We start from the raw sequence: 15456 nt of genomic DNA on the forward strand, positions 1-15456 counted from the left end.
GGCTTCAAGAGGGAAGCCAAGAACTTAACAAGTCATAAGGGTCCCATCTCCGCCAAGGAGAAAGGGAAGGCCCTATGGCTAATAGTGCTCAAAAGAACCATGCTTTCATATACCATGATAGGAGATATTCTAGGAATGTTCATTATGATAGAAGTTACAATGATGTTGTTTCACATGCCATGATTGCTTCAAGTTCCTCTATTATGCATGATAGAAGTTTGGCTAGAAAAAATGTCATTCATCATGTACCTAGGAAAACAAGTAATGAACCTTCTACAATATATCATGCTTGGAATGCTTCCTTTGCTATTTGTAGAAAGGACAAGAAAGTGGTTGCTAGAAAATTAGGGGCAAAATGCAAGGGAGATAAAACTTGCATTTGGGTCCCTAAGGCTATTGTTACTAACCTTGTAGGACCCAACAAGAGTTGGGTACCTAAGACCCAAGTCTAATTTGCCTTGCAGGTTTATGCATCCGGGGGATCAAGCTGGATTATCGACAGCGGATGCACAAACCACATGACGGGGGAGAAGAAGATGTTCACCGCCTACGTCAAGAACAAAGATTCCCAAGATTCAATCATATTCGGTGATGGGAACCAAGGCAAGGTTAAAGGACTAGGAAAAATAGCAATTTCATCCGAGCATTCCATTTCTAATGTGTTTTTAGTAGAATCGCTCGGATATAACTTGTTGTCTGTTAGTCAACTTTGTAATATGGGATATAATTGCTTATTCACAAATGTAGATGTGTCGGTCTTTAGAAGAAGTGATGGTTCACTAGCTTTTAAGGGTGTACTAGACGGCAAACTTTATTTAGTTGATTTTGCAAAAGAGGAGGCCGGTCTAGATGCATGCTTAATTGCTAAGACTAGCATGGGCTGGCTGTGGCATCGCCGTTTAGCACATGTGGAGATGAAGAACCTTCACAAACTTCTAAAGGGTGAACATGTGTTAGGTCTAACAAATGTGAATTTCGAAAAAGATAGACCTTGTGCAGCTTGTCAAGCAGGTAAACAAGTGGGAAATGCTCATCACAGCAAGAACGTGATGACCACATCAAGACCCCTGGAGCTGCTACATATGGACCTCTTCGGACCCGTCGCCTACCTTAGCATCGGGGGAAGTAAGTATGGTTTAGTAATTGTTGATGATTTTTCCCGCTTCACTTGGGTATTCTTTTTGCAGGATAAATCTGAAACCCAAGGGACCCTCAAGCGCTTCCTAAGGAGAGCTCAAAATGAGTTTGAGCTCAAAGTGAAGAAGATAAGGAGCGACAACGGGTCCGAGTTCAAGAACCTTCAAGTGGAGGAGTATCTTGAGGAGGAAGGAATCAAGCACGAGTTCTCCGCTCCTTATACACCACAGCAAAATGGTGTAGTAGAGAGGAAGAACAGGACTCTCATTGACATGGCGAGGATGATGCTTGGAGAGTTCAAGACCCCCGAGCGATTTTGGTCGGAAGCCGTGAACACGGCTTGCCACGCCATAAACCGGGTCTACCTTCATCGCCTCCTCAAGAAGACTTCGTATGAGCTTCTAACCGGTAACAAACCCAATGTTTCATACTTTCGTGTATTTGGGAGTAAATGCTACATTCTAGTAAAGAAAGGTAGGAATTCTAAATTTGCTCCCAAAGCTATAGAAGGGTTTTTGTTAGGTTATGACTCAAATACAAAGGCGTATAGGGTCTTCAACAAATCATCGGGTTTGGTTGAAGTCTCTAGCGATGTTGTATTTGATGAGACTAATGGCTCTCCAAGAGAGCAAATTGTTGATCTTGATGATGTAGATGAAGAAGACGTTCCAACGGCCGCAATTCGCACCATGGCGATTGGAGATGTGCGACCACAGGAACACCAAGAGCAAGATCAACCTTCTTCCTCAACAATGGTGCAACCCCCAACTCAAGACGATGAACAGGTTCATCAAGAAGAGGCGTGTGATCAAGGGGGAGCACAAGATGATCATGCTATGGAGGAAGAAGCACCTCAAGACCCTACGACTCAAGTTCGAGCGACGATTCAAAGGAATCATCCTGTTGATCAGATATTGGGTGATATTAGCAAGGGAGTAACTACTCGCTCTAGACTAGTTAATTTTTGTGAGCATTACTCTTTTGTTTCCTCTATTGAGCCTTTCAGGGTAGAAGAGGCCTTGCTAGATGCGGACTGGGTGTTGGCCATGCAAGAGGAGCTCAACAATTTCAAGAGAAATGAAGTTTGGACACTGGTGCCACGTCCCAAGCAAAACGTTGTGGGAACCAAGTGGGTGTTCCGCAACAAACAGGATGAGCACGGAGTGGTGACAAGGAACAAGGCTAGACTTGTGGCAAAAGGTTATGCCCAAGTCGCAGGTTTGGACTTTGAGGAGACTTTTGCTCCTGTGGCTAGGCTAGAGTCAATTCGCATATTGTTAGCCTATGCCGCTCACCATTCTTTCAGGTTGTTCCAAATGGACGTGAAGAGCGCTTTCCTCAATGGGCCAATCAAGGAGGAGGTGTACGTAGAGCAACCCCCTGGCTTTGAGGATGAACGGTACCCCGACCACGTGTGTAAGCTCTCTAAGGCGCTCTATGGACTTAAGCAAGCCCCAAGAGCATGGTATGAATGCCTTAGAGACTTTCTAATTGCTAATTCTTTCAAGGTTGGGAAAGCCGATCCAACTTTATTCACTAAGACTTGTGACGGTGACTTATTCGTGTGCCAAATTTATGTCGATGACATAATATTTGGCTCTACTAACCAAAAGTCTTGTGAAGAGTTTAGCAGGGTGATGACTCAAAAATTTGAGATGTCGATGGTGGGCGAGTTGAACTACTTCCTCGGGTTCCAAGTGAAGCAACTCAAGGACGGCACCTTCATCTCCCAAACGAAGTACACGCAAGACTTGCTAAAGCGGTTTGGGATGAAGGACGCCAAGCCCGCAAAGACTCCAATGGGAACCGACGGACATGTTGACCTCAACAAAGGAGGTAAGTCCGTTGATCAAAAAGCATATCGGTCTATGATAGGGTCTTTACTTTATTTATGTGCTAGTAGACCGGATATAATGCTAAGCGTATGCATGTGTGCTAGATTTCAATCCGATCCAAGAGAGTGCCACTTAGTGGCCGTTAAGCGAATTCTGAGATATTTAGTCGCTACGCCTTGCTTCGGGATCTGGTATCCAAAGGGGTTTACCTTTGACTTGATTGGATATTCAGACTCCGACTATGCTGGATGTAAGGTCGATAGGAAGAGTACATCGGGGACGTGCCAATTCTTAGGAAGGTCCCTGGTGTCGTAGAGTTCTAAGAAACAAACTTCTGTTGCCCTATCCACCGTTGAGGCCGAGTATGTTGTCGCAGGACAGTGTTGCGCGCAACTACTTTGGATGAGGCAAACCCTCAGGGACTTTGGCTACAATCTGAGCAAAGTCCCACTCCTATGTGATAATGAGAGTGCTATCCGCATGGCGGATAATCCTGTTGAACACAGCCGCACAAAGCACATAGACATCCGGCATCACTTTTTGAGAGATCACCAGCAAAAGGGAGATATCGAAGTGTTTTATGTTAGCACCGAGAACCAGCTAGCCGATATCTTTACCAAGCCTCTAGATGAGAAGACCTTTTGCAGGCTGCGTAGTGAGCTAAATGTCTTAGATTCACGGAACTTGGATTGATTTATAGCATACATGTGTTTTATGTCTTTGATCATGTTCTTTTATGCATATTGTTGTTTATTTATGGTGTTCAAGTTGTACAAACACTCCCTGGACCTCAAAAGTCCATGTGTGAGTGATGCACATATTTAGGGGGAGATGTGCTACAACTTGACCCTTTGAGACTAACCATGTGCTTGAGTTTTCTTAAGTTAGTCTCAAAGGAGGTTTGAAAGGGAAAAGGTGGACTTGGACCATGCAAGACTTCCACTGCACTCCGATGAGAGGGTAACTTATTCCAAGTTCATCTCCATGCTCTTATTGCCTTTTTACTCTTAATTGAAGATTTTGGTGAGGCAATGGGGTTCCAGGGCCAAAAATGATCTAGTTTTGGTGCTTGATGCCAAAGGGGGAGAAATTAAGGCCAAATCAATAAATGGATCCGCTACCACTTGAGAATTTTGAAAATAGTAGAATAGAGCTTTTTGTGTGACAAAACTCTCTTATTGTCTCTCTTGTCAAAAGTTGGCCTCTTGTGGGGAGAATGGTTGATTATGGGAAAAAGAGGGAGTCTTTGAAATCTTTGATCAATTTCTCTTGGAACAACTCTCTTTATGTCTCAACAAGTGTGTTTAACTTAGAGATAGGAAATTGAGGTTGATTTGCAAAAACAAAACCAAGTGGTGGCAAAGAATGATCCAAATATGCCAAATTTGATTCAAAACAAATCTGTGTTCTTATTTGCATTGATGTTGCACATCTTTGTATTGCTTTTGTTGTGTTGGCATAAATCACTAAAAAGGGGGAGATTGAAAGGGAAATGTGCCCTTGGGCCATTTCTAAGTATTTTGGTGATTGAGTGCCAACACAAGTGGTCATGTGTTAATCTATGCCAAATGATAGACAAAGTGAAAATCAACATAAAGGTATGTTTCTAAGACTTAGTACTTTGTTTTAAGGACTAATGTATTGTGTCTAAGTACTGAAAACAGGAGAAATCAATTTGGAAAAGAGATGGCTTTGTTCAGCCAAAGACAGTTCAGTCTGGGTGCACCGGACAGTGTCCGGTGCGCCAGGCTGGCTCTGGCGAACTAGCTGCTCTCGGGTTTCGGCGGCGGCGTACGGCTATAAATCACCGGACTGTCCGGTGGTACACCGGACTGTCCGGTGAGCCAACGGTCGACCACGCAATCCACGCGTGACGCGTGGCCGGCCCAACGGTCTGAAGGGGGCACCGGACAGTGTCCGGTGCGCCAACGGCTCCAAATCGCCAACGGTCGGCTGCGCCAAAACAGGAAAGAAATCCGCACCGGACAGTGTCCGATGGTGCGCCAGTCGACAGAAGGCAAGAATTGCCTTCCTGGAATGCTCTCAACGGCTCCTAGCTGCCTTGGGGTTATAAAAGGGACCCCTAGGCGCATGGAGGAGAATACCAAGCATCCTTTGAGCATTGTTGATCATTCACACTCCATTCTTGCGCACTTGTTCGACATTCTTAGTGATTTGAGCTCCGTTCTAGTGAGAACCTCGTGATATTCTTTTGAGCTCAAGTCTTGGCCTTGTGTGTCCGTATTTGTTGTGAATTTGAGTGTGTTACTTCCCTCCCTTACTCTAGTGCTTCATTTTGATTCTTATTGTAAGGGCGAGAGACTCCAAGTTGTGGAGATTCCTCGCAAACGGGAAAGAGTAAAGTAAAGAAGAACACAGTGGTATTCAAGTTGATCATTGGATCACTTGAGAGGAGTTGAGTGCAACTCTCGTCCGTTGGAACGCCACAACGTGGAGTAGGCAAGTTTTGTACTTGGCCGAACCACGGGATAAATCCTCGTGTCTCTTGTGCTTGTTCTTACTGTGTCTATTGTGCTTCACAAGAGCTCTTCTCTCTAATCACTTGATCTCATTGTTCTAACTCCTAATCAAGTTTGTGGTGTTAAGATTTAAGTTTACAGGATCACCTATTCACCCCCCCCCCCCCCTCTAGGTGCTCTCAAAAAGGAATTGGGAAATTCAGAATAAAAGAAAAGGGAAAAGAAGCCCAGCCACCCTCCCTCCTCGGCCTTTCGGCCCACTCAATCCACCAAGCAGCCCGCGCGCGCACCTGTGTCCGCTGACAAGCGGGCCCCACCTATCGGGCCGCGCCCCGCTTACTCGCTCGCCCTCTCCCTCTCTGGCCAGTGGGGCCGCCTCATCGGCGCCCTGGCCCGTTGCGCGCTCGTGCGCCTATGTCGCTGTTCCGCGGGCCCTGCTTGCCAGTCTCTCTCCCCTCCTTCAACTGTTCGCCTGCGCGGACTGCGCGCACGCCCACCGAGACCGTCGCGCCCACGTCACCTCCCAGCGCAAAATCGTCGTCTCGACCCCCTTCTCAAGTCCCTGCACGCACCCACTTCCCCCCTCCCACATTCACTTTGCCCTTGCGCACTCACTTGAGATGCGCGCATCCGTTCTTCAAGCTCGCTAGAGCTTCCCATCGCCATGCCTCCTGCGCCCGAATCCGCCCCCAGCAGAGCTCGCCCGCCGTCCCTGGTCGTGCTCCACCACCGCCAGGCAAAGCTTTGTCGTCGATTTCGCCTCACCCGGGGTGAATTTCCCCGTCGGACTTCTCCTTCTCTCTCCCATGTTTTCTCTGTTCTATCAATTAGCCGTCGGTGATCACCGGCACCGGCACCGGCACCATGTCGTCGTACCGAGACCCCCCGGCCAACCGCAACTGCCTCGCGCCTTCTTCGCCCGTGTGGAGTCGCTGGCTCCGGCCATGGCACTAGCGCCGAGCGTGCGGCCAAGGAGGACGGGAGCCCTAACAAGGAGGACCCGCTCGTTAGCCTCATTCTCCCCCCCCCCTCTTCTTTCCCCTCGCGTGGCTGCTGACAGGTGGACACTGGGTCCCATGCGTCAGCACAGCGCCAAACCCCTCCCCCTCCGCTCTAAGTCGCCGCCTGGTAAGCCCCGCCCGCGAGTGCGCCCTCACAGTCGCGCCCATGCTTGCCCTGTGCTGCTGACCAGCGGGCCTGGCCTTGCCGTGACCCCGCCCGTCAGGCGCTAAAGCCCTAGCACCCAGTCGTTCGCCGGCCCGAGTCGCTGGCCCGTGGGCCCCGCATGACAGGCATCCGTGCCTGTGCACCCGCGCGCCCACCCTGCTAGTTCTAATCCTGGCCATCTATCTGAGATCTGATGGTTGGGAAGGCCTGACACCCCTTTGGTTTGCCGTTTTGTAAAAAGAACCCCCAGTTATCGGATAATAGAACATGTTGTCCCTGGTTTTCGCGCGCAAGCCCCTGTAATCTGATAGATTGAACCCTGAACTTTTGTTTAATCACATAATTGGACCTAATTTTGTATTTTAAACTTCAAAACTTGTTTATTTCATATCTTTTGCATATAAACTCCAAATTGAGTGATTCAAATTGCAAAATGTTCATAGGATTATTCTATATCCAAATAAATTATGATCATTCACTGTCTGCACATTCTAATTTTATGCCTAGACTATAGGTTAGTTTATGTAATAGTTTATTTACTTAATAAGATAAATAAAAAGGAAACCATAATGGAAATTAGATGTTTAACCTTGTGAGACTAATAATATGTAATGTATGGATTTGTCCCTGGTATAACTTTTGTGTCTCATTAAAATAAGTGGGATTAAATTATGTAATCATGGAGATAGACAACACTTAGAGAATAACAAACTTCTAAATGTGTTAGTTCACCCTATAACCTAAAGTACCTCTTAAGTTTATGTTGTTCTTTTGAGATGTGTTCACTTGTTTGTACATGATTGGTGTGTTGTTCATTTGTCTTTATCCAAATGTATTGAATGCATGATCGCTTTATTTAGACGACGAGCAGCCCGTGGTTCTTGAGTGTGTTGCCGAAGACTTTCCTGCAGCAACCTGGTGAAGGAAAGTGTCCTCTGACCTATTATGTCCTACTTACTTTATAATTCACTGTTCTGCATTACATTATTGAAACCTAAGGAGTGACTAGTTTGTATTTACTTTATCCTTGTTACCTTTTTGGGTTACTATGGTTAGCTTTATGTTATTGCTTTAACTTAATCAACGAACATGATGTGAATATTTATGATACGATGATGTTATCCCGACGATGATCTTGTGATACTTTAGGAGACTCAGGCTGTTTCCTGAGTACCTCTCCGTAAGGACCTGTTAGTTGAGTGACCACCCGGGATAACCGTGCAACCATGAGGGTGGAATGGGACGCCCTTAGCTGAATAATTAGATGAACCTAGGGATGTAGTTGACTTTGCCAGAGGGCCGTCAATGGGGGTCGGGGCATAGTGCTCGCTCTGCTAAGGGTCGATGTCGAGATTCATTCGATTTGGTTTTGTTAGTCGCCCACCTTAGGGAGGTGTACTGTGTTTATACGACTAGCAAAACCTAACGAGCAGTTATGCACCAGGGGAGTCTTTGTAAAGGTTATGTAGTGATACCCTGCCAGGCCACCTAGGTAGTGGTCAATGGGGAGTAGAGCTCTCCGGGCAGAAAGAGAATCATGACTCGTGGGTAAAGTGTGCAACCTCTGCAGAGTGCCAGAAACTGGTATATCAGTCGTGCTCACGGTTAAGAGCAGCCTTGGGATCCTCTTTGATTAGAACTTTGGATACTTTTATGATGATGGTTAATCATGATGGTTATAATTATGATCTCTGGTATTTTCTCTTGGAGGGAGTACATTTGGGTCATAACTGGGTTTATTACTAAAATTTGGCTCTACTATTAGTAATAAATACTTGACCAACTAAAAGCAATTGCTTAACCTTAACTCCACATACGACAAGTCCACTTTAGCCAGACAGGACATTTGCTGAGTACGTTGATGTGTACTCACCCTTGCTTTAAAAACCACCCCCACCCTAGGTTATCCCCACTGCATTCAGTGCTCAAGAGGAGATGCAGGCAACATGGAGAACTTTGAGGAGTTCCAGGACTACGATGAGTTCTAGTTATGTTAGTGGCAAACCCCTAGTCAGCTGCCTATGAAGGCCTTATCTACTATGTTTCGTATTCCGCACTTTGATCACGTTAATGACGATGTTATGTTAATGACTTTGTGGATGTCTTGGACATCTTGATGTAATAAAGTATTATTTCCGCTATTTATTTTGAAGAATGTGTGATGATGTCTAATTATGTAATCGTTGTGTACGTGAGATTCTGATCCTGGCATGTACATGGTTCGCATTCGGTTTGCCTTCCAAAACCAGGTGAGACACAGCCTAACCACAGACACTAATGGACATCTTCGGTTGCAAGCATAATGAAAACCCCTGTAGAACTACTGACAAAGGTCCATCTAGCTGAAACCTAAAACACCAAATATCTCAAATGGATTTGTAATTCTAGTAGCAATGAACATTCCTTGAGGTTCACCTGCAAACACATGACCACAACCATAGAATTTCGCAAGATAACGGAAAAAAATATTGTGGGGCAGATGCCGATTTCTACGTGAAGAATGAGATCCAAAGGTTGAAGTTTTGCTGGGAAGCTGGCACCAAAGGGGGAAAACAATCGGCAACCGCCAAGCAATGTACCTGCCATTATTAAAAGTGAGCCATCGACACAACAAAGACAACCACTGCCAACAAACCCAAATCACGGAGGTCAAGTGAGCCTAGGGCGACCCATACATATGACTAGCACTCTATCATCCTAAAATCAGGTGCGCCATTGAAGCAAGTCAAATGTACTAATTCCCAACAAAAGATATTTTATCCTGAGCATCTTGTCTCTTTAGTTAAACATGAGCAAAGTTACTGATAAATCAAACATGTTATCAAAATGACAAGCAATCTAATCGATAAGCTCGATGTATACATCGCTCCAGTACATACAGGTAGTAAATGGAAATTTCAGCAAAACAATACATATATGGTTTTATTGTCTATCCTATCATGTTCCCATAGAACTTCAATATACAATACTATGTTTTCGCTACTTTGGCAATTTTGGGAAATGGAGCTTAACAATCATTGGGAGTTCAGACGGTGTCGCTTTGGACCTGCCCAATAATATGGTCTTCAGCTTCTCATCACACTTCAGAATGTTATTATTCGTTGGGTCCTGCAAATCAGGATACTTATTACCATCTCTAGAGAAAATTATGATGAAGCCACATAGTGCAATTTTTTATTTCTATAACAAAACATTGTTTTTAGCTTTCACAAAAATAGCTGGAAGTGGCAGCCGACAGATAGCAGGTCCTAATAAAGAATGCAAAAACTGAAAAGAAAAACAAAATATTCAGTGCTAAAATGAAAATAGGTTTCAGCCTTCGTGTCAAAATAAAGTTCCCATTCTCGTAACTATTGACACAATCTTGTATCAATAATCTACTTCCGAAGAGTTGTATATATTTGGGTTATTGATAAAATTATTCAAGAGCTTGATAATCAATTTGATGAGATTAATATGAAGTTACTTTCTTGTATGACGGTCCTCAATCCCTCCGACTCATTTGCTTCTTTTCGTGCACAGAAGGTATGCAGACTTGCTGAGTTCTACCCTAAGGATATATATTTGGTTCCGATTTACTCAAGCTTGAAATCCAACTTGATAACTATATTGATGTCACAAGACAAGATGAAAGATTCAATGGCCTCAAAACCCTTGTTGACCTCCCAAATAAGCTAGTTGACACAAATAGACACAAAGTTTATGATTTGGTCTCTTAAATTGATATTGCTTTTATCGGTGGCATCGACAAGTGTTGAGAGGGCATATTCTACAAGGAATTTAGTCAAAAACAAGCCAAGGAACAAGATGGGTGATAATCTTTTGGATGATTTCCTTGTCGCGTGCATTGAGAGAGATTTTGGATTTAGTAGATGAAGTCATGAAGATGACAATCAAGACTTCCATAACTAATAGAAAGCATGGACCTAAAAAGTAGTGATATAATCCTATTTGTTCTTTAAGATTCTATTCCATACTATTAGTCTATTAGTATGACTATTTGTATAGTAATTTAATACTTCTTGTGCACTTATATTTGTAGACCAAATTGTGGGACAATTTTTATGGTACTTTACCAAATCAGTAAATGGGTTATACTGAATTGCTAAATTAATTTGATGTATGACATGAAAATTTTGGTATAGCATACTCTATGGAAAAATCCTAGGTCCCCCACTGCACGGAGCACCAGCCATATTGCGACTAATTACATGTTTCTTTGAAAAGAAACAAAAAGGGCCATGTCTTCCCATATGCATATATGGGAAGTAGTACCTGAAGTTTGTTGTCCTTGATGTACGAGCAGACACGGAGGAAGGAGATATGTGACATTTTGGACCGGCCTCCGGTGAACTCTCACAGCTGGGTCGGCAGGTTCACCAAATCCTTCAGCCCCACAACCTTCTTAGGACATTCGGTTGCCGCCCGCCTCAGCACCATCTCCCTCCCACCCACTTTGAAGAAGTGACTCTAGATTTGAAGGAGAGTGTGCTAACTGGACTAATCGAGCCAATCACATAACGGAACAAATCAGGGCAAATTAATGCTTATACCAAGGACAGATTATGTCGAATACATCAAATAGAAACAGGGTTTCATGCACCTGATCAACACTTGCTGCACTTAGCGGAGGAGGGCGTGACGAGGTGAGGGTGGCTCCGGTGATGAGTTCTGGAGGAGAGGGTGACGTCGGTGTGAAGTACAGGCGCACAGCCGACGCTGTGGAGGTAAAAGGAGCTCCGCCTCGTTGGGTGGGGAGGAGAAGTGCAAGAGGGCCGAAGGGGTACGTATTGAGCCAAATGAAGATAAGGTCGAATTCATAATTTGGAGTTTTTGACTCAATTCACATGTTTCACTGAATTTAACATTTAAATCATGTGTCTTTCGAAAATTGCTGAATGTTCCACTTTAGGGGCGTGATTTTGGAGTAATTAGAACCTATTTAATAGAGTAGACTATTTTGACTTAAGGTTTGTCATTTCATAATTTTCCAAAGTTCTGATATAAATCTATCTTAAGTTTATAAGACAAGGAATGGAAATTGATTTTATGTATTACCACGATATTTTTGTACTATACAATTTATAACATGTTTTTCTATTCGGTCCTCTATAATGAAAATATAACACATAAATATCTCACAACTGATAAAAACATATTACATAACCATATTGGCTTAATTAGTCTATATCTAAATTATGATTATTAGAATAGAATTCAATTCAAAGATCCAAATAGGATCAGATTGTTGAATGAGGAAAATACACGAGCAGTAATTCATTCCAAATCTATAATTCATAGTCATAACGTGTATTTCAACAGGCTTCTGGTAATTTTAGTTCGATCCAGAAAACATGATAGCTAGCTATTGGGAAGAAGACTATGGAATGTTCTTAAATATAACAAGTTCTATCATTTTAAGCTATCTCCAGTAAATTCCCTATCTTATCTCATATTTTAAATTTCTCTATACAAACAATGTCAAACAGTATCGTCTACAGTTTCACATCCCTATTTTACACACTCTACCAAAGACAATCTAAGTTTATTGTGGTTGTGTACTTCGGCTTGCCAAGAGAGAAAGGATAGCTTCGTGATCACAGATGAAGTACGGAATTAACACATTGACGAAACTCACTCTCAAAGGAAACATTTGGATGGAGCTTCAAACTGGCCTATAGATGGCAATGGGTACCCGCAACCCAATACCCAATAGGTATTTACTCCATTAGGGTATGTATATGGACTAAATATTCTACCATTGGTCTTTTATTGGCCAAAAACATTCACTCAATGGGTAAACGTGTATTAGAACATTCCACCCTCACCCATACTCGTTAACTCGTATAAAATACCAAGTATAAACTTGGCTAAAAACATGAATTTGGGCTTCAGTCGTCAATCTTCTTTTGACTATTTAACAACCTTTTGAGCCATAATGCTATGAAAGGCTTCACAACTATTTGGTGAACATGTAATGTGTCATGTGGTATTATCCTAGTACCGCTACTTTATCCAATTATATATGATGATGTTGAATGGATAATCGAATGATGATAGAATTTTGTAATGGTATTTAGATGGATATACTTGATATTTGTATAATGTATTATTTTGATATATGTTTAATTTTTGTAGTACGGGTGATCCGACGGGTGACCCATACCCACACGGGTATAAGTATGGTGGTAAATCTATACCCACTAGTGAATATGGGTGACCCAATGGGGTTATTTTTTATCGTAGATATGGTTATGGAATAGTAATACCTAGTGGGTATTTATCCATTGTCATCTCTATATGAGCCTCAATCAAGTATAGGAAAACGAAGGGATCCAGGAGAGACGTACACAACACGTTTCGTCGAAGAAAAGACAGAAACATCATTTATAGTTTTCATAAGTCTAGATTGGAATCGCGGCATTGATGTAATTTTATGCGAAGATGTACAATGTCTTGCCCATATAAATAGGTGAATGGTTTCCATGCATAAGAGATTTTTTGGCAATTCATGTACTCTCACAACCTTCGAAGCTAGGGTAATCAAGCCAGTTTGGCTTGGCTTGATCGAGCTCAAGCTGGCTCGTTAAAGTAATGAGCTGTGCATATACATATACAACAATATAATCAATTGCTAGTTAATTCTACACTAATTTAACACTACAAAAGAGTAATAATACTCACAATTTTACATGCCACATCAATTCAACGCCAGATCAACATAGTTCATCACTCATCTAACACAAGTGGATGTTTTGTTTTGCTGATAAATGCTAGCTTGTTCAAGCTAACGAGCTAGCTCGTTAACAAATCGAGCTAAGATGCTAGCTCAGTTCGTGATAAAATTAAAACGAGATAAGCCTGAGTCGAGCCACGAGACAAGCGAGTTGACGAGCCACAGGTATTTTATCTTCAAAGCGCTCAACCTTCGAAGTTATCTTTGTTACGTCTTATGCTTGTTCCAAAGGTACTCCTGCAACCTAGTTGAAATGACGATAAAAATGAATGATCATAGGTTAGTTCGCTAAACAATTGTTTGTATATTCTACTCATGCAATTGTTTTCCAATATTTTCACACTTCTCTTGCTTCTTTTTATCCTCTTGCCCCTCTCTCCACTTCATTCAACAGTAGCTGGATTTTTTCCATACCTTGCAATTGTTTGCCTCATCTGGAATTACCTGATCCTGAGACTGGTGGCCTTGGTGCCGTGCGCTATTTGTAGAATGAAGTGGAGAGAGGGGTAGAGAAAAAATGACTTAGATGTAAAAATGGCACATATTCTATTACCAGAAGAGCTAAAGTGCGCTGAATTGTGCTATCCACTGTTGGCACCTTGATTAGTAGAACATCTTTAATTTTAAATGCCCACAGGTGTATACGTTTTTTGTTCTAACTGGAGCAAAAAAATACCCAGAACTGCAGTTCAATACGCTAGCTTTTGTAGAAGTAACACACAGATTAATCAATAGTGCACACAGATTTCATCTTCAGCATTCACATAATGGTATGCCTGAGACCATTGCAAGCAATCAACACGCCATTGAACCATGTAAACAAGTCACATAATGGTATGCCTGCGACCTCCGACTACACTGTGCCCATTAAACAAGTCACCAAAATCTTTGAAGGAACAAGGGCATTCATTAATTTCGGACAAGGGCAGTCGCATTCCATTCAGTGAGGGCAACACATCCACGATAAGCACGACATGAAACGAACCCGCCATCTTCAAATATTACAACGACGAACAGCAGCGCGACAGCTCAAGCCCTCTCGCCCCTGATGCGGCGGGCGAGCTGGATGTCCTTGGGCATGATGGTGACCCTCTTGGCGTGGATGGCGCAGAGGTTGGTGTCCTCGAAGAGCCCCACCAGGTACGCCTCCGCGGCCTCCTGCAGCGCCGCCACCGCCGACGACTGGAACCGCAGGTCCGTCTTGAAGTCCTGCGCGATCTCGCGGACCAGGCGCTGGAAGGGGAGCTTGCGGATGAGCAGCTCAGTGCTCTTCTGGTACTTGCGGATCTCGCGGAGCGCGACGGTGCCGGGGCGGAAGCGGTGCGGCTTCTTCACGCCGCCCGTGGCCGGGGCCGACTTGCGCGCCGCCTTGGTGGCCAGCTGCTTCCGCGGCGCCTTGCCGCCGGTCGACTTGCGCGCCGTCTGCTTCGTGCGGGCCATTCGGAGCGGAGCGTAGAGGAGTGAGCAGTCTACAGACCTGGATCCGTCGGCGGCGGCGGCAAGGGCAGATTGGAGGATTCGCGTGTCTGGATCGGGCATTCCAGGTGGGATATTTGTACTGATCGTGACTCACGGATGGTGGTGGAAGCGCGGGATGCCAAAAATTTTGGGAGGCGCCGGTGGGGAAGGGACGCTGTCCGTTGGATGGATATGGACGGTGCGGATGGCGCTGCTAGTGGTGGTGATCCACGTCTTGGATGATAGTGCGAGGCCATTGGCTGAGGCGGCTTTGGCCAGGATCACTGGCAGCATGTGGGCGTTTTCACTTTCGTGCGACGCCAGCGCGCTTGAGCTCCACCAACGCTGTAGAAACCGGCCGGTGCGGCCCAACGACAGGATGGGCGGGCGGTGTGCCGTGCTCGCTGAGTCGCTGAGAAGGTTTTGCAGGCTGCAAAAGTGGCCCAATCGGAACACATGTGAGTGGTGACCGTACTCTATTGTGTTGGACTGTTGGTGTTGACGGTGAGACCAACCACTAATCCCAAGTAGTGCCGGGAATAAGTGCCAGGCCTTTTGGGCCAGCACCACCCAAAAGTATGAGCATAAAGTACGACCGGCAAGAAATAATATGGGTCAATCTAGCATGTACAAAGTCAGGTCT

General features: G+C 44.3%; 2 protein-coding genes across 2 annotated transcripts; both read right to left on the bottom strand.

Annotated features, from left to right (window-relative positions):
* Positions 1-8981: 8981 nt before the first annotated feature.
* On the bottom strand, positions 8982-11320 carry LOC100280825 (uncharacterized). The gene is made up of 4 exons (NM_001153745.1): positions 11223-11320; positions 10895-11119; positions 9632-9727; positions 8982-9198 (listed from the first exon to the last, which is right to left on the bottom strand). Exons 2-4 carry the CDS (start codon positions 10949-10951, stop codon positions 9109-9111), a joined length of 243 nt encoding a protein of 80 aa, NP_001147217.1. The 5' UTR covers positions 10952-11119; positions 11223-11320; the 3' UTR covers positions 8982-9108.
* Positions 11321-14114: 2794 nt separating this feature from the next.
* Positions 14115-14921, bottom strand: LOC103646471 (histone H3.2). The gene has a single exon (XM_008671203.3). The coding sequence runs from the start codon at positions 14892-14894 to the stop codon at positions 14385-14387; it is 510 nt and encodes a 169-aa protein (XP_008669425.1). The 5' UTR covers positions 14895-14921; the 3' UTR covers positions 14115-14384.
* Positions 14922-15456: the final 535 nt, after the last annotated feature.

Source organism: Zea mays, chromosome 2 (assembly GCF_902167145.1).
Source record: "Zea mays cultivar B73 chromosome 2, Zm-B73-REFERENCE-NAM-5.0, whole genome shotgun sequence".
Lineage (NCBI taxonomy): Eukaryota > Viridiplantae > Streptophyta > Magnoliopsida > Poales > Poaceae > Zea > Zea mays.

Coding starts and splice junctions, on each gene's coding strand:
- LOC100280825 (NM_001153745.1), bottom strand. CDS start 10,951: ATGTCACATATCTCCTTCCTCCGTGTCTGCTCGTACATCAAGGACAAC. Junction 9,728..10,894: donor TCAAGGACAACAAACTTCAG/GTACTACTTCCC, acceptor CCTGATTTGCAG/GACCCAACGAATAATAACAT. Junction 9,199..9,631: donor CGTCTGAACTCCCAATGATT/GTTAAGCTCCAT, acceptor TAATAATGGCAG/GTACATTGCTTGGCGGTTGC.
- LOC103646471 (XM_008671203.3), bottom strand. CDS start 14,894: ATGCCCGATCCAGACACGCGAATCCTCCAATCTGCCCTTGCCGCCGCC.